At 49.6% G+C, this 19,061-nt stretch overlaps 1 protein-coding gene across 1 annotated transcript; it reads left to right on the top strand.

The window, feature by feature from the left end:
* The first annotated feature begins 14,059 nt into the window (after positions 1–14,059).
* On the top strand, positions 14,060–15,363 carry POU4F3 (POU class 4 homeobox 3). Its single transcript, XM_009679302.2, has 2 exons — positions 14,060–14,179; positions 14,479–15,363. Exons 1-2 carry the CDS (start codon positions 14,060–14,062, stop codon positions 15,361–15,363), a joined length of 1,005 nt encoding a protein of 334 aa, XP_009677597.2.
* Positions 15,364–19,061: the final 3,698 nt, after the last annotated feature.

Here is a 19,061-nt window from a genome sequence, read left to right as displayed (position 1 = left end):
GATTTTTATCTCAGCACATAATTCAACAGAAGGGAGGCTTGGGAAGAGAGAAATTACAAGAGACCTTTCATACAAAGGCTTTGACTCTTTTTTCGTAGGATGTTAAGAGCATTTGGTGGTTGAGGCAAGGGGTAGATATTCTTCTGGACCGTCTGGACTAAGTACGTATTACGGGGCTGTAAAAATTGTTTGTGGCTCCAGAGCACTGGGCTAAATGCAAATGGTCCTTCTCAACTGATGTTTAGATTGACAGAATGATGGACCTTTAAGAGCAGGCTTATTCTTCAAGGCCGTTGGGCCTTGAAATATGACAGAGGAGAAAGCAAACAATAAAAGGTTAGAAATATTCCCAGGTACTTTCAGAGTTCACCTATTTGAGATATACATGTGGTTTTAAAAGCTGAAATCTTTTCTGCATGGAGCCAGTCGTGATAAGGATCAGGGACTGGGAGAGACACTGATCCCAAGGCAGTGAACTGGATATTGGGGTGACAGTGTAACTTCTTAGTGTATTCAGCTGACATAGGTTTCTAGGTAGAAAGTCCATCACCTGGAAATGACTGTGTAAAAATCTCTGGAAAGAGGAAAGAACGAAAGGGGGAAGAACGAAATTCACCTGTGGAAATTCTCGCTCCCCCCCGCCCTTCCCAAAGTATTTACGTGATTTCTAAGAGAATAGCCATGCAAACACTTCCTGTTGTTGGACTGGCAAAAAAGAAAAATCCAAGAAAACGCATTTGGGCTGCTTGTAAGAAAAGAAGGCAAAGAAGTGCAGAGCATCACTGGAAGAGGAGGAGATAATGGTGTCCTTCTCACAGTGCCGCCTTATTAATTTGCAGGAGGCATGAAACCTAGATGTGGAAGGGCTAAAAATATTGTACAGTCAGGTGTTGGGGTACTCTCTTGCAAGTTAGCTTATCATTTATCTCCTGGAATCACAGACCACTTTGCCTTTGGCTGTTCCCTCCTTCCTCCCCAGTGTGTCCTAACCATTGGAGAGCAAGATTATGGGTTTTTAGCCCAGTGGGATATTCACCTGGCTTCCATTCCCTGCTCTAGTGCACATCAACCTATTCATATCCAGCAGTGCCAACATCTGTTATGTCTTATTCTAAAATAACTTGTAGACTTGTCATTTGGGTGATCTAAGAGGTTTGTAATGTAGGTTCAACTCTCTGTAGGTAAAAAAGTAAATTACATATAGGTTTCTCATGTCCTGGGTGGGTCCTTCAGCCAATAATGTCTCAGGTAGAGGGAAGATGTGACACCTTTAGTAACCTTAACAGCTTAGCACATTTGGGGGGTGGAGGGGTGGCAGCTTTCTCCTTCCAGCTATGCTGAATGTGCTGAATATCTCATAGATTGTAAATAGATCGACATAACTGAAATTATAAACTGAACGTGTTTCTGTTCTGCAGATAACAGAGCAGAGTGGCATTTTTTGGAACATGGGCCCCTGAAAATAGATTAACGTGAATGTCAAAGGACTTGCACTTCAAAATCCTTGAGACACTCTGGGAAAACTCCCCAGAGATTTCTCTGGGGTTTTTTTTATCCATAAACTTTTTGCTACCTTGAAAATATTTCTTGTCTGTAGAGCTTTCTAACTGGGGTGCTTGCATCGAAATGTAAAGTAGCTCGGGAACTGAAGATCTCCTTTTCCTGAACACAGCAAGCCTTCTTGGTGTGTCTGATGAGTGAAAAGCTATGTAAGAACCAAAGAGATGTTATACAGAAGAAGACACGCAGAGCTTCTAAAAATACGGCGTAATGCATGCAGCTAGAGAGCATCTGCAGCGGCGAAGGGAATTCAGCTGGTGTGGGTACAGCAGGCTTTGCCAGCTACATGGCCCAGCAGATTCCGTTCTTTAATAAAACATGGCTCAGCGGCACAGGAAGCTCTGGCTTGTCGACACTGACGCTGTACATGGGTCTTGCAGTGGGAGTGTAGCTAACAATATATACGCTTTGGCCGGTGACAACTTATTTTCCCCAAACTCTGACAGAGCAGCCAGTGTGACTTCTTTAATTAAAAACCCAAGAAATGTAAATGTGGAAGGGATGAGCTTAATGTCAGGTGGCAGGATTTCTCCCCTTCCCCCTTTGATTGTTACATTTTAATTTCAAATTTTAATGAAGATTTCAGGGAGCATTAATGTAAAAGAGATGTGAAGGCAGCACAAAGCTGAATAATTTTATAGAGCTACAGGGCACAGAGCACCCACCAGCTTTTAAACATCCATGATCCCTATAATTTTCAGCCCTCGGGGCACCAATAGCTTTCAGGGGTGCAGATCTTCAGAAACCTTACTTCCTAGAAGCAACCCATAACCCGTTATGTGGGGGTCCCCTAGTGCCTTATAAAACTGGAACAAATGTGAAATGATTCCCAAGGTGCATGTGATGGAGAATTATTTGTTAGCGAACAGGAGCTGGAATCTCTTCTGGTTTGGGTTGTTAAAACGATTTGGTTGTTAAATCAATGATCACCTTGCTTTGGGATCTTGGGAAAAAAATACTTCATCTGTTGCCACTACAGTTATGAGACAGATTCAGGGTTTAAGCTACTTGACTTTCTTCTTGGACTAATTTTGAGATGCAGTGACTCTGATAGACTTTTGAACCATGTTGGACATGCAGAGGAGAAATTTTGTAGTATAAACAAGTTAAAATCCCTCCTGTTGTGCAGAAACTCAATGGAATTAGCGATACGTGCCGGGGGAGATTCTAAACTTACAGTGCTTCATCACCAACTGCAATGTTTTAAAAGCCATATTACAGGTAGAAGTTGAAAGCTTTGTTTCAAAGAAGTTCAGCATATCTGGGGTTTATTTTCTCCTAAAGAAGAATTTTTTTTTTTAATCTTTGTATTGATCATCATGGATAACCTCTTAATGAAGTGGGAAAATATATGTATTTGCTGTTACTGACTTACAGATGATGATCAAAATGTAAATATGAGACAAATGGGTATATTGGAAGAAATATGTAAAGATACTAAACTGTTTTTTCTAACATCGTTGGAATGGATTTGCTTATTGTTGGATTTTGCTGGGGAACGTGGGTTCATCTGTATTTCTGCATTTTACACATCCTGTGGCTCATTCAGGTTGAGTGTGGAAGCAGGTGTCACTAGCTGAATTAGATGGTGGACTTTCAAGAGTCTGTGTGCATAAACACATGCTGTACAGTCCTCACAGCTCTTATTCAAGAAATAAACAATTTCACAGCAGTTGAAAACAAAACTTTGGCCTGCTGAATTTTGGCAAAGCAAAACGAGAGGACTCTGAGTCCTTTTTTGGCTACATGATCTCTGTCCCTTTGGAGGAAAAATATTTTAAAAATTTGTTTCACTTTCCAAGCTCTTATTTGAAAACAACTTGTCCTCTAATTATGTTTTGATTTTTTTCCTAAACCAAGTGATTAATTTTTAAGTGAGTTCTCTTAGGCAAATGTCTAAATAGCATCATTTATGTAGGTTCAATTCATTGCATTCACCCAAATAAATGCACAGCATGAAAAGTAAGTCCTAAAACCTACTTATGGCTTGCATTTTTCATGTTGTTGGATGTTTCCTGTCTTTGAAGACAAAGCAATGAGCCTTCTGATCTACAACTGTGCTTCAACAGACCAGAAATGCCTAATGCAGGTTTTGTTCAGATATTTAGACTCCACTTCAGATCTGTGTAGCTGAATCTTTGTTGTTCCCTGTTTATTTTTTTCTTGTCTTGTTACCTTAATTTTTCCTTGGAAGGGCTGAATCCAAAGGTCAGTGAAATCAACAGAGGAATTCCCAGTAGCTTCAGTCAAGTTTGGTCAAGTCCATAGCTGATCTTTTGCTGTAATGTATTTCAATTCAATATTATAGCAATGGATGGCTTTAGAAATAGCAGAAATTTGCATTTATGTTAGAGAAATGTAAAAACTAAATGTAAAACTTTGGGGGCAGTCACGTAAAGCGTATCAATGTTGTTCTTTTTTCATACTCTCCAAGATTGCCCTTATAAAGATACAGCTGTTTGACTTGTTGATTAGCAGAAACATTAGCAGACCTACTGTTTCAGGACATGAATAATTAATGTTTGTTCCTCATTAATTTCTTGTGGAACAGAGTCTTGTTAGACTACATTTAGATATATTTCTAGAATTAAAAGCAAGCATAGCAAGAAAGAACTATCTGACAGATAAGTCCCCAGTTCCCCCTTCCCCCTTTGCAAAATATTGTCATGGTGGTCATATCATCTTCATCAGAAATGGATAGTTTTTATTTTTAACAAGCACCAATGTATCCTTTGTTACAATTTTAATTTCTGGGAAAGATACAAGAAACAAGTTCTATAATTCATGCACACGACAAATGAGTACAAGGAAGACCTCCCAGTTAGTACGAACTGTCTGGCATCTTGCATTCCTGTTACCTCAAATCAAAACCTTGTTTACTGAAAAATTCAAAAATGATATTGCATCCGTCTTCCAAATGCGTCTGCTAGAAGGCAGGATGTTTGTTCTGCTTACTTCCCGCTAAACAAGCATTTAAAGTTCCAGTGTAGCTTGGGCACTTCTTATTTTCTAATCTGTCCACAGTATTGTTCTAATACTGCAGGCTTGTAATTTTTTTTATCTAAGATTAATACTAGGAAATGGTATTCCAGTTTCATATAATTCATTTGATAATCTCTAAAAATACATGCAGGCATTATTTTTTCTATGCTTTCTCCATATCTGTAGACAAACACCTTCCACACTAAAAATACGGGAGAAAACACCTAGCTTTCTAGAACAGTCCATGCCCACTGTTTGTGACCAGAAACATATCTAAAATCTGGATTTCTCGGAGCTCCCCTGCATGCATCTGGCACTTTCTACAGCAAGTGAAATCTGTTTTGTTTTGGGGGATTTTTTTTTTTGTGATGATTGACAAAAAGAGAGAGGTTTTAATATAAATCAACATGCAAACCATAAGTAATTCCTTGGTGCTCTTTTTTAGATGAATGTTCAACCACTGGCCTCATTATACCATCTTCCACGGGCGTATTCCTATGGGTTACCATTTAAATGTCCCATTTGTCTTGTTTTACAGTGGGAAATACTGAGAAATAAATGTGGAAAAATCCCTCCCGGTAGTGTCTAAAGCAAATGTACATTCTTAAAAACTATCTATAAACTCCTATTGATGAATGTATTTGCTATTAGAGTCACGTTGTTCATGCGCCTGTTTCATATTTAGTCAGATAACGTAACAGCCAATTAAAATCCAATTTCCTATCCAATTTTAATTTTGCTTTTTGCTTGTAGGGCCCTCCAGTTATAGCAATGCTCCTTCCCCTGCAGTATACCCTGATCAATGACCTACCATTCCTGGATGACTCCAGAGCATCTCGGGTGTCCAGGGCACTTCTGTTCTGCTTTTATTAGCATGTCACCATTAAACCAGATGCCTCGCCTTCAGGGGTCATTTGAGCTAGGTTATGAACATCATTATTTTATACCTCACTGCAAAGCACAATAATATATACAAAAATAAAAATGTTGTAGCTCATCGGTGGTGTTTCTTGATCCTTGCAATGCTCTGAAATGCCCACAAATTATGTAAATCACAAACGGTCAACTCCAAATTGTCATTTTTCCCTGGGACAGGGGAATGGTTTCCTCTAAGGACTAAAAGAGACTATTAGTTATCTTTGCAGTTGACTGCTGTCATTATCAGCCTAGCCTGGATTCTAGTCAGTAATCTCTGATAATCAGAAGATAAGACAGTCCCAGCCGATTTTTAGATGAGCAGAAATCATTTTTATCCTCCTCTCTTTCCATCTGCAGCAAATTTAGCTCTTCCGTTCGCCAAAGCAAAAATGGCTCAGTTGGCCTGGAGACTTTCCTTCTCTGCAGAGGAAATCCGCCCTTGCTGAGATGAACAGCAGTGAAGGACAGAGTACTGGAAGATAAATTTTCACTGCTATTTCCCGTACCATAAGAAATAAGACTCCAATTTAGTCCTTCCTCTTTCCACAACACTTAAAATCACAGGCCCACAGGTTTCCCTCCTTGGCCTGTTGCACACACGCTCTCTAGGTCTTAGCCAGGTCAGCTGGCATGAGGTACTTTACAAACGGAGCAAAAGGCAAATCACGGGAGAGAAAGATATGGCATGAGAAGAGAAGTAACAAAAACTGCTTGTTGAAGTCTAGGTTAGTTGTGCACACTATTCTTAACAAATCAGCACCAAGATCCACAGACAGCGTGAAAACAGGGCACCCTCGCCACTAGCTGAACTGCTATTTGCGGCGAGGTAAACTATCTCCAGGAGCCGTTGGGTGGTGTCAGAACATGCAACTGCCCTCAGTTGTCCAGGAAAGCCTGTTGTTTGCAACACGACCTATTGATCCGTTTCAGTTACGACAGCTGAAGTGTATGGCCCAGGAACAGTTGTTGCCAGAACAGATCAATAAGGCTGATGACACAAGTACTTACTGGAAAATTCTGGTTAATAAGCAGCTTGCTGTTTTGTCTCAAGGAAACGCTCTACCTTTATTATTATTATTTTCTCAAATTTCCATGAAAAGGATAGTCTCGCAATCACAGAATGGCTAGGAGACACTGCCTTCAGTCGTGCAAACTATATGAGTTTACAGTTTTACGACTTCAATTTGTTTTGATTATTCTCTTCCAGGCTACAACAATTTTCAAGGTAAGCTGTATGTCAGATAGACCTGTCTGTCCTACTACAGTTCCTCACATTATTCACTGAAGATCCTTTTCCAGGTTGGGATACTGGGAACCTCCAGTGCTGCAGAGCTGCGGTGGTGATCTCTGAACCGCCCTGCCGGGTAATAGATCCTGCGATGTGTGTGCTGCCGTGTGCACGCTACGTGCTGCAGCGATCAGGAGAGCGCAGACACAGTCACTGTTGTCCATCACCACCTCATCTCTTATGTCAAGCACAGCTCACTAGACTCAGGGCTCAGGGTCTTCATCTGGTTTTCCAAGGCAGAAACACCTGGGTTGGTGGCAGCCTTTATTTCCCTGAGCTGTGCACAAGCGTGGATCAGCAAAACTCCGGTTGCAATGGGAGCCATATGTCGAGGAGAAGAAAGATGCAGAACACCCACTAGAAATGTTTGTTTGTTTTTACTGTCCACACGCAGTTAAGTGATTTGGAACTAGGGGGTTTTACCAGTGTGCTTTGGGATGTGCTGCTGAATGCTAATTGACTCTATTTTTAGTTTCATAGCTAGTAGCTAGTCCTTCATGATTATTAAAGACATGAGCATTGAATTTACAGCTTCAAGGGCTTCCCTGCAAGAGTTACATGAAACCTCTTTTCTACAGCTGCCCAGGTGGACGGTGGTAATCTTCAGCAAGTTACCGAGCTTGTCAGCACCTGGCCAGTTTTGGCTGGGGCAGCAGTTCAGGAGGGATGGGGAGCTCAGAAAAAAAGGGAAATGTGCTTTGTTCTTGCAAACTGCCACTAAGATCTCTGTGACATAGGACTCTGCTGAGGAAATTTGCTGAATGGTAGCTTTGAGGTGATGATACTACTTGCAGCTTTTCTGCACTGAAATAGGACAAGTTCCCATTTCAACCCCATCTGTATTAAAAGCTCCCTAAAATGAAGATAGTCCTCCCTTAACCCTTCAGGTTCTTGTTCACAATATTTTTGCACCATCTTTTTTCCCCTCAAGTTTTCTTCCTTCTGGTTCAAGACCCCAGGTAACCTCTCACTGTATCCGTATAAAGGTGGAGTTAAAACTCATGCCAACTCTTGCCTCTCTGTTTAACCCCCCTGTCACTTTCAACCTTGAGGAGGTGTGGACTTCTCTAAAAACCGAGCACAGTGTGTTACTCTATAGCCTATCAGACTTCCTCTCTGTAAGATTGGTTTCCTTTGAAAGTCTGACACTGTACAGCCTCGCTGCTGAGCCAGGTAGCTTCTGTAACTTAGCAACTTTCTTTTTGCTTTGTGAAGTTGGGCTGTTCAATCTCCTTAATGAATAAGAGAATCAAGCCAGGTAATTGATGCTTGGCCGTTTAGCTGATGAATAATTGACTGTCTGAGTAATCCTAGCTATTTCCTCGATCAGATTGTGCAGTGGAACAGCCATATCATGCTGTGCGGAGCGTTGCTTGCTCTTTCGCGGTACTAGAAATATGCTTTGTAAACCCATATTCTGAATGAATCTTCTAAAGTCAGCGCTCTTCACTCTTCCTTCAAGCAGTATCGTACAGTGTGTGGTAACGCACTGTACCTCAGCGGTAGAACTTACCTTATCACTTGAATCTTGAATCAGGCCTAAAAAATATTACTTCTTTGTCAGATACACAGTGAATACAAATGCTAGTGGATGAAAAACAAATCTTCCCCTTTCAGGACTCATGATGGTCACTGTCGGTGATCATATGCTCCAAAGCGGGAAACAAAAAGTACGTTTTTGTTATTTCGCTCATGCAGTGAAAAAAAGGAAAAGATATTTTCCTTAGTTATGTACAGTTTAGTTTATGCATAGATCTTTGAATGTGAACTATTGTAGTTGTATCCTTCCAGAAGAGCCAGATTGGCAAGAAATTATGTGGTTGTTATAATTAGCAATTAAAGAAAAATTCATGAGGCAAGTTATTTTGGCTTTATGCTTGTAATTGCTGGTACTGTTTACAGTCTGCTGTAGAGAGCATATTAGAATGAATACTGTGTTAAATAACACACATTTATGTCACAAAGCTTCCTGCCAGCCCTGAGTATGTGCAAGTATTTATTATATAAATTTTCAACAAAATTATACAGTGAAACTGAGGACCTAATGACAACACACGGACTGCAATGGGGTTTGAATTAAATTCTGAATGAGAGCAGAAAATTTTGATATATTGGGAAAACGGATTAAAATATTTGAATTGTGATAAAAAATAAAATATCACTGTGGGTATAACAAATGCTTTTAATCTGACTTTTACCTTCAGATTTCCAATGAGTCACTAGTGATGTTTCATCAGGATATGGCTTTGACTTTTTTTTTCTTTATAAATACTATTAATTATTTACCAGTAGGTGAATGATCTCTCAAATCTATTGCAGTGACACCTTTGAGTCTGCAGATAGTTTCTGATGGGAAACCATCTGGGCTCTTTTAACTTGTTATTGTTTATCCTTTGGACTTCTCTCCTCTGTTTGTAAGGTGTAACATCAGTAGACAGGGCCAGGAACATCAATATTTCACGGCTTTAATTAACGTGAGATAAGCAGCTAGATTAGCCAGTCCTGTTTCTTTCAGAGCAACTGCCTTCAGGAGGGAAGGAAAAGACTGTACTTAAAATGAGCGGTCAGAAAACGTGTTCCTGGGGTGGGCTGGGGTAGAAGACAGGCCTGAGCTGTGACATGAACCGCAAACCGAGCTCTGACCAAACACGTAAAGCTGAGCTGCTGCGTATCATTCAAACGGTGCCTTCAGTTTTGCAAGGAGCGAACGGGGAAATGAGGTCTCTGACATTTCCATTTCAGACTTGTTTGCAAGGGAAGGAAGGTAACAGCAGAGAGCTGGAAAAAAGTGTCAGCCCAATGCAAATGCTCTGGGAGCCAGGGAGGGGGAGAGGCACCTCTGAAAAGCAGGCACTACCTCGAGCTCAATATCCAGCTTTCCGTTTGTATCCTCCTATTTATTTACGTTAACCAGAGAGCACTAAATAAAGGGAGTATTAAAAGCAAAACAAAACAAAGGCATGAAATTTATCCCTCTATTAATTACCTCCAACATAGCAGGACCGCCTATAAATATAGCGCCACTTTAGATAAAACTTTCATGCAGCTATTTAGGCCCTTTGAAATATAAATGATTTCCTTTAAATTTTTTATCATAAATCAGGGCATGGAGCTTGGCGACAACACGCCGATTTCCCCCCCGCCCCGAAGGGAGGAAGCTGTGTTGCCAGCTCGCTCCTCCGCGCCTCTCGCAGCCGGCTCACCGCCCCCTGCGCCCACCTCGGGCGCGGAGGGAAGCGCTGCAGGCCGCGCCGCTGCCCGCCCTCCCCGCGGAGCGCGCAAGAGGCGCGGGGCGAGGCGTGGGTGTGGGGCGCGCACGGTGCGCGGGGCGGGCGGGCAGGGGGCGTTGGGCGCAGGGGACGCGAGGCGAGGCGGGCGCGCAGAGGGCACGGGGCGAGGCGTGGGCGCGGGGCGAGACGTGGGCGCGGGGCGAGACGTGGGCGCGGGGCGCGCAGAGGGCACGGGGCGAGGCGTGGGCGCGGGGCGCGCACGGTGCGCGGGGGGGACGATGTGCAGGGGGCGCGGGGCGAGGCGTGGACGCGGGGCGAGGCGTGGGCGCAGAGGGCGCGGGGCCAGGCGTGGGCGCGGGGCGCGCAGGGGGCGCGGGGGGGACGATGTGCAGGGGGCGCGGGGCGAGGCGGGCGCGCAGAGGGCGCGGGGCCAGGCGTGGGCGTGGGGTGCGCACGGTGCGCGGGGGGGACGATGTGCAGGGGGCGCGGGGCGAGGCGTGGGCGCGGGGCGAGGCGTGGGCGCGGGGCGCGCAGGGGGCGCGGGGAGGGCAGGAGCTGTCCTTGGTGCTGAGGGCGCGGGGCGGGGCGGGCGGGAGCTGTCCGCGGTGCTGGCGGCTGGGAGCGCGGGGGGCGGCGGGGGCCCCTCCGCCGGGGCCGGTCGGGAGCTGCCGCCGGAGCTGCCCCCGCGGTGGTCTCGGCTCGGGCAGAGCAACCCCAACCCGCCTGCCAGGAGCGCAGCCAGCGCAACCAGGGCCGGTGAATCCCCCGACGGGCTCAGCGCCCCCCTTCGCTCGACGGCGCTGCCCCTGCCGGGCGCGCTGGTGCTGGCAGAGGGAGAGCCTGCGTGGACGGGCACGGTGCTCAACCCCCCAGGGCCTGTCTCCATCCTCCACCGCCTGCGGCCTTGCTCCAGAGAGACGTCTTCTTTTTGGTCTGGGCAGGTCTTGCGGTGCTGATCCCAGGTGCAGAAGGAGGCAAGTTACAGGGAGCACTCGACTTATTCCTGCACTGTAGCAGTTTAAGATCTGTGGGTGAAAAGCCCTCTAAACTTTATTTGTTTATTTCAGCGTAAAGCCAGGCAGCTCCCATTTGTGCTATTGGGTCCCACGGGCAGAGGACCACAGTACCTTGCAAAAGCTACTTTTTCTATAAAGATCTCTTTACTCTTTTCTATAATGTTTCACAGCTAGCTTCTTGTCCCAGTAGCTCAGTTTAGGCTCCCGCCTCTATGAGAAGGAGAGTATCTCTCTAAATACATGTAGCAAACAATGTGAATCTTTTTGGAATGAACTGTAAAGGCATTGTTTCTTGCCATTTTGACTGTAAATTCACTTGCTTGGAGATCCAGAGGCAAGATATTACAAGTATATTTGGTGGTATCTCCTAAATGAAAGGCATCTTATCACAAAAGTATAACTTCTTATTTTCTCTGGACACCACATCAAAGTTAGTACATTCATCAGGAAACCAAGTGAGCAACTCCTTTGGCTATTATTCTGTATTTATTAAGACTCATAAAGCCCTTGGACACTTTACATCTAGCAGTATTTTTTTTTAAGAACTGGAAATTTCACAATTGCAAAATATTTAAATTATTTTGATGGTTTGCGGACCATCGAAGTCCAGTAAAGTCTGAAGATGTGTGAAAATGATGAGAAATCAAAAATAAAATAACCGGGCAATAGTAAAATGATGCCCACTTCAAGACTATTCTTCTCTAGGTGTTTTCTGTGTTTTCTCGTTTTCTTGTAATGAGTCAAGGATCAGATGTTTCCAGCCCACAAAATGTATGTGAACATGGCACAGTTACGATTCACTAGCCAGCTTATGAGTTTAAAATACTTAGCATCTCTGAGCTTACTTTACTCTCTTTTACTTTGTAATATATGTTACAGGCTTTAGTATTAGTCATTATAAAGGTTCACAGCCAACTCTGTATGCACGCTTGCAGAGTAATTTCAGCTACTCAGAAAAGCACAGTGCTAGTATTACTCTAATCTATTTCCACAGACTTAAGCTGCGAGTCTGGTAAGGAATCTTAGAGTCGCTCTGGAACTTGAAGCTGTACGTAAGACATTTAAGAAGCTCTGTATTCTACCCATACAGATAGATTTCTCATGATTTCCTATGCAAACAAATTTCTCAGTGGAAGTATTTCCTAGCGCTTTTCTTAATTTTAACAGAAATCTTATCCACAATTCCTCTTTGCCCACTGTAATGTTGACAAATGCTGAAATCAACTAAATTTTACTCCCACCAGGTCCTTCCTCTAGTGTAACACAGGTATGTATGGCAGGTATTGCATACCCAGGGCCTGACCCTACTTCTCTGGTTTCAGTGGGAGATTTGCCTGGGTAAGAAATGGAGACTGCAATCCCAAGTGAAAATTAATGTAGAAACATGAGGGGAGTGGATGACACAGGAGGGGTGGTCCTTCAGTTAGAAATTCAAGCTTGTGATTTGAGTCGTTGGGTGTTTGATTTGTTGGTGTCTCAAGGGTAGCTCGAGAGCACTGCTTGCTTTTCAAGTTTGTTATGGCATAGTTTTGTTATATCAAGCCAATGCATTAGGGTTTCTATTAGTCATGCAGGAGCTAGAAAATATTTTTTTTTCCTTTGATGCACTGTGGCTTGTTCGGCCTATCCCCCGCATGTGTAAATGGCGGCAACAGATGAGCAAACCGGGGGGCCGAGAGGACTTCTGTGCGGGTCTGCAGAGGTGATTTTTTGCGACCTGCAAGTGGTTAGTTTCTCAGCACCACCTCAGCAAAACTAATGCCCCAGGCTCCAGCCCCTTCGTCTCTTGTGTGGAGGCTTGGTCTGAACTTCTGTCCTAGAAGCCGTAGGATTGCTGAAGTTCTGTGCGTTGCAGTCCTGAAATGGAGGCTCGCGGCATCCTCCTGGACAAAGCCTGTCTTGGAGTCACCCAAGCTGCAGAAGGTGGTGCTCGCAGGTCCTTGAGGTCCCTTCCAGTCCTGCCCTCCTACACGGAAGGCCACTGGAGAGGAGGGTCACCCCGCAGACTTACCCTGCTGACTGCCCCAGAGGTGGTGCGGCTGACAAAGGAGAGCAGAGGGTCCCTAGGAGCGAGTTAGAAACCCAGCCACCTGTGCTGCCGTTAGCAGCTGGCGGGGCCGAGGAGCAGTCTGCAGCACGTCCTTAAGGGATTAGCGTCCCTCTGGCCCAAACTTCAGCCCAGCCCGGAGAAATCCTCCCTCCTTCCCACCCCTTCGCCCCGGGCCCTGCTGCCTTGTGCCCCCCGGACAGGCCGGACGCAGTGTTAGGGGAAGGGCTCGCTGCACGGATCAGCAGGAGGGGCCAGCGAGGGCACAGGTGGGGCCGCGCCGCAGTCCCGGCCCCGGGGGCAGCGCGCCCTCCGGCCCGGGGACGTGCCCGACGGCTGCCCGCGCCCCTCCGCGCCCGCGCAGGGCGGCGGCCCCGCTCCGAGCCCGGCGGCCCGGTCCGCGCCCGCCGCCCGCGGCTCCCCTGGGCCAACGGGAGGTGCGGAAGCGGCGGGGCGGCCTGGCCCCGCTCCCCGCTCCCCCCGCTCCGCGCCGTCCCGCTCCGCGCCGCGCCGCGCCGGGCCCGACCCTGCGGCAGGGCGGGCTGCGGCGGGGCAGGCGGACTCGCTGCCCCCGGGGCCGGTGGCCCAGCCCGGCAGGGGCCGGGGGGGCAGCGGGCACCGCTCGGCCGGGCCCCCCCCCCGCCCCCCCGAGCAAAGCCCGGCTGCGGGCAGCGGCGGGGGCGAGGCCGCCCCGACGGCGCGCACCGCTTCCCCGAGGGCGGCGCGGGGGCTCCGCCGGGGCCCGCGGCCGGGGCGCGGGTGCTCGCGGTGCCTGCGCCGCCCGGGCTGCCGGGCTGCCCTCCTCTTCCTCCCGGCGCAGCACGCCTGCGCGCAGGGCGCGGGTCCCGTTCCTGGCAGGCAGCTTGTAAGATGAGTGAAGAAGCAGGTGGGGGGGGGGGGAGCGCGAGCGAGCGAGAGGGAAGCTCTGTCATTGAAAATAGCTCACTTTGGCAGTGGCAAGCCAGAGAGACAACCCTGAATCTATGTCAGGGGCTGCCTACCTGCAAGGTGTGCAAAGATGATGGCCATGAACGCCAAGCAGCCGTTCACCATGCACGCTGCCCTCCAGGAGCCCAAGTACTCCAGCCTGCACTCCAGCTCGGAGGCTATGCGCAGAGTTTGCCTCCCAGCCCCGCAGGTATGTAGATTAAGCATAATTACTGCTTTAAGGCACATTTTTTGACAGACACTTGCTTAATGTTTTTTTCATGTCACCAGAACAATCGCATATCTCTGAACCTCTCTCTCTCTCTCCCCCTCTCCCCTCTCGCTCTCACTCTTGTCTCTGATCCACATGTCTATTCAAGCAAAGCTTCTGCCTTCATATTAATTTTTATGACCTGAGCTTTGAGGAGGAATCTCTGTGCTCGGGAAGGTTTTTAATCCGGAGATGACAGTATTCCCCACTGACTCCACTATGCGCATTCTTGCTTGCAGCTCCAGGGCAATATATTTGGAAGCTTTGATGAGAGCCTGCTGGCCCGCGCAGAGGCTCTGGCGGCTGTCGATATCGTCTCCCACGGCAAGAGCCACCCGTTCAAGCCGGACGCGACCTACCACACCATGAGCAGTGTCCCATGCACCTCTACCTCCTCCGCCGTGGCCCTCTCGCACCCCGCGGCGCTCACCTCGCACCCGCACCACGCCGTGCACCCGGCCCTGGACGGCGACCTCCTGGAGCACCTCTCGCCCTCGCTGGCCGTCGGCGGGCTGGGAGAGCCCCCGGCCGTGCCGGCCCCGCTGCCCCCGCACCCGCTGGGCGCCATGGGCCACCTGGCCATGGGCATGGGCCCCCCCGGGGGCCCGGCGCCGCCGCTGCCCGCGCCGCCCTGCCTCCCCGACGTGGAGTCCGACCCGCGGGAGCTGGAGGCCTTCGCCGAGCGCTTCAAGCAGCGCCGCATCAAGCTGGGGGTGACCCAGGCCGACGTGGGGGCGGCCCTGGCCAACCTGAAGATCCCGGGCGTGGGCTCGCTGAGCCAGAGCACGATCTGCCGCTTCGAGTCGCTGACGCTGTCGCACAACAACATGATGGCGCTGCGGCCGGTGCTGCAGGCCTGGCTGGAGGAGGCCGAGGCCGCGCACCGCGACCGCGCCGCCAAGCCCGAGCTCTTCGCCGGCGCCGAGCGCAAGCGCAAGCGCACGTCCATCGCCGCCCCCGAGAAGCGCTCGCTGGAGGCCTACTTCGCCCTCCAGCCGCGGCCCTCCTCCGAGAAGATCGCCGCCATCGCCGAGAAGCTCGACCTCAAGAAGAACGTGGTCCGCGTCTGGTTCTGCAACCAGCGGCAGAAGCAGAAGCGCATGAAGTACTCGGCGGTGCACTGACGGCGGCGGCCCCGGGCCCCGCCGCCCCCGGCCCCGGCCCCGGCCCCGGCCCCGGCCCGGCGGAGCTGCGCGGCGGCGCCGCGTCCCGAGCCGCCCCCGACGGCACGGCTGCGCGCCGCTGAGCCGCGGGACGGGCCGGCCCTGCGCGGGCGCCCGGCTCCGCTGCCCGCCGCCCTCCGGCGGACGGGGGCTGGGCCGGGGCCGCCGGGCGCTGCCGCTCGCCGGGCGGAGCCGAGGCGGGCCGGCAGCGGGGGGTCGCGGTTCCTCCGGGGGTGCGGACTCTGATCAAGGACGAGAAGAGCCGCTGTCGGATGCCGCGCCCGCAGGCAGAGCCGCTCGGCTGCTCCCGGCCCGGCCCGCCGGGGCTCGGTCCCGCCCGGTTTGCGTGTCGGTGTGCTCTGCTCCGCTCTCACCGTTTACTCATTTAGTCCGCCCCATCCCTCGGAGAAAAACTCTGAAACGAACGTTGTTCCTCACTTTGACTCTGGAATAAAGGCTTTATTTTTCAACCCGAAGAGAACGCGTCTTTTCTTGCCTCCCTCCCCTCTCCCGTGCTGACCGCGGCCGGGACGCCAGAAGAAAAGAAATTACGAGTGCAGAAACAACGAAAAGCTTTCCGCGGTGCGTTTCCCCCCGGCAAGCGGGACGCGCACCGCTTCGCGCCGGCCCCGGGGCAGCCCGGCGCGGGGGGCGGCCCGGCTCCGCGCCGCTCCGCGCCGCTCCGCGCCCGCCCGCGCAGCCGCCTCTGCCAGTGGCCGCCGCCGCCCGGGGCTCGGGGCGGGGGGGGCGGGGGGGGGGGAATCCGGCCGCCTCCTGCGGACGCGGTACGCGCGGGACTGCATTCCCTCCGATTTGACTTCAGCAACAACAACAACAAAAAATCCCCCGAAACAAAATCTATCACGGGTTCATTGCTAATGCTGTTTAAAAAAGGGGGGGAAGGCTTTTATTTATGATTCCCAGAAGCACCTTAACGATTAAAAATTAATGATCGAAGCACAAGCCTCTTTTGAATATTTCACTGTAGCATTTCAATGAGTGTCAAACATCAAACCTTAGACCAGGTCTCACCCTCCTCCCCCATTAGGAAAGGACCTTACATATCCAGCCTTTTAATTGTAGGTCGCCGGGAAGCCAGAGCGCTCCCTCGCTCCGTGTTTTTCCAATCAGCCCCAATGATTTTTCCCCAATCAAATGTCCTTTAATAATAAATGCCCTTATGCCATTACATTATATTGTGGGTTTTGAAAATTTAAAATAAGGGTGATGCAATATTAATTGCCTACCGTGGTATAAAAAGGGCAGAAGGCAATTCAGACGGCATCTTTTCTCCGCTGTCCAGTAGGATTTCAGCAGATCCTCTGTGAGGCGCGGTTGTTTGTGCTCCTGGGGTTTTTGGGCATGGCTCGGTTGTTTTTATATAAATAAGCCAGGTAAGACGCATTTTTATCTTTTCCCTCGTTCCTGCGCGTGGCTGGCAGCGCGGCCCGGTGCCTTTCCCCGCGGGGCCCCTCCGGCCCGGTCCGGCCCGGTCCGCGGCGGCCGGACGGGGAGGGAGCTCGGCCGGCCGGGCGGAGGGGGCTGCGGGTCCCGTCCCGTCCCGTCCCGGCGGCGGCGGCGGAGGCTCCTGCCGCCTGCGCCGCTGCTGCTCGCGGAGAGGCACCGGCCGGGGCCGCCGGGGAGGGGGCGAGGCGCCCCGACTGCTCTCCGGCAGGGACAGGACAGGGCCGAGCAGGGACTCCCGGAGCTGGCGTGGCACAGAGCGGGGCCAGGTCTCGCGGAGGTCTGGGGGCCCGGACTGCCCCCAGCAAAATCATCCCACTCCGGCTTCCTCCCTCTCTCCGGCGTCTGTAACAGTCCCTGTTCCCCGTCCTCCAGGAAATCGCATGCCCACCCGTGAATACCAACGTCTGCTTTACCTGGGGCTCGTTGGAATTTTTCAGCAAAACCTTGCTGAGTTATACTAGTTTTGCTGTTGTTGTTAAATCTAAAATACTAATTTTTGACACACCGAATGCAATGACGCTTTCAAAATGAAGGTGTCCAGATTTCTGAAGAGACTGCGCTCGTGGAAAGGAAAGATCCAAACTGAAACCCAGTCACTGCCGTTCCAGATTGGACACTGCAAACTCGCTCCATTTCACAAACCTTTTGTTTTCCGTCATGGAACAAACATAAATTTAAGCCTCCTAAAGCTGTTCTGAAATGGGATAATCCTCTCTCATCTCTGTCAAACCTAGCTTGAGCTTCACTTACTCTGTGTTCCTGCTCACCAGTGACTATCTTACAGTTACAGAGTTGTAGCTTCTTGCTTATTCCCTTCTGGAAGGGAAATCGGGTTCATACTTGTTCTTAAAATGGCTAAGGTGCCACTGCAGTTTTACTTTTTGTGACTGCTGTGCTTATGTGACAATTCTGCATTTGCCCTTTTCAGCCAGGTCTAGAAAAAGGGCTTAAAAATGTAAAACAAATCCTAAATGAACTTTTAGCCCCCAAATCTGCAATGACTGTCACAGAAACAAGAGCTCCTGTATGCTCCTTCTCTCCCCTGAGGACGCTAACCGGGAGGATCTGCAGCGCCTGATCCTTCTCACTTGTCCCCCGGTTGTTCCCAGTTCCTCTCTGCATGGAGACACAGCTGCGCCTAGATGTTTTCACTTAGATTCAGGTGACTTGGAGCTAAGACAATTCTCTTTGCCCAGATTTCACTCGTGGCAAATTCCAGATTTCTTTTTAGTCTACATGTGAGGTTTTGTGCCTTGCTCCGCCAGGCACGACATACAGAACTTGAGCACTTCATTCGGGATTTTACTTCGGAGAGCAGGTATATATTTTTTTAATCATTGTTCGTGCCTAAGTCTTTCCCTGGATCTGGCTCTCAGAGGTCTGGTTCCAGATAAATTCACTGTGATACATGAAACTCACTTGATCTTCCTGGAGTGGGGGATAAAAGATTCCTTTGACTTAAGCGGGAACAGTTCAGAACCTGTGTTCGTTGCTGAGGAGGCACAAAGAAACAGCATACATTTTGTTCTTGCTGTAAGAAGTAGTGCCCTAAAGCTATAAAAAACGCCAGGGGATAATGAAGGGAATGGAGGAAGGTCTTTGGCGCTCAGAGGGATCGGTGACTGACAGCTCAGCCAGCCCTCGGCGTGCAGTGCTCCAGTCTCACCTTCCTGCCTCTGCTGCCACAGCGTCGGCACCCCCTGCTTCCCCGCGCCCCACCACCTCCCGTCGAAGCTGAAGCCCCAAGCTGCTTCAGCCGTAACCAGAATTTGCAGGGAATTCTGCGGGTTGCTAGTCTGAAACAAGATCTGTATTTACGATACTGGGAATGAGTGCGCGCTCTCTAACAGCCTAACGTATCGTATCCACCAGGCATCTCTTATTTTTTGGTATATGTAGTGCTATTAAAAGGATCCCTGGGAAACTGAGTTCTGCCAAGCTGCAGAACAAATATGGTTAGAAATGTAACCTGGATGGACCACCTGGCAGGTGGGGCAGTTTGTCACCTGCAGCCTGTGCAGCCTTTTCACTCAGGAGCAATGACTGTGGGGGTTGTGGAGATGTCAGGTGCGAGACGGAGAGACGCCAGCTCGGGGAGACCCCCCCAGAGCGATCGTGCGCTGTTGACTGAGATGGGATTTGGAGTTGCAAACTCCAGGTGAAAGCGTTGCTGACGGTTCTGGGAGCTACCC

Source organism: Struthio camelus, chromosome 13 (assembly GCF_040807025.1).
Source record: "Struthio camelus isolate bStrCam1 chromosome 13, bStrCam1.hap1, whole genome shotgun sequence".
Classification (NCBI taxonomy): Eukaryota; Metazoa; Chordata; class Aves; order Struthioniformes; family Struthionidae; genus Struthio; species Struthio camelus.
Note: the sequence above shows the minus strand (reverse complement) of the source record. Positions and strands in the feature narration are given on the sequence as shown.

What these genes read in the sequence shown, in the direction of transcription:
- POU4F3 (XM_009679302.2), top strand. Translation starts at nt 14,060, where the DNA reads ATGATGGCCATGAACGCCAAGCAGCCGTTCACCATGCACGCTGCCCTC. An exon ending in TTTGCCTCCCAGCCCCGCAG is followed by an intron (nt 14,180 to 14,478) that starts GTATGTAGATTA and finishes TCTTGCTTGCAG; the next exon opens with CTCCAGGGCAATATATTTGG.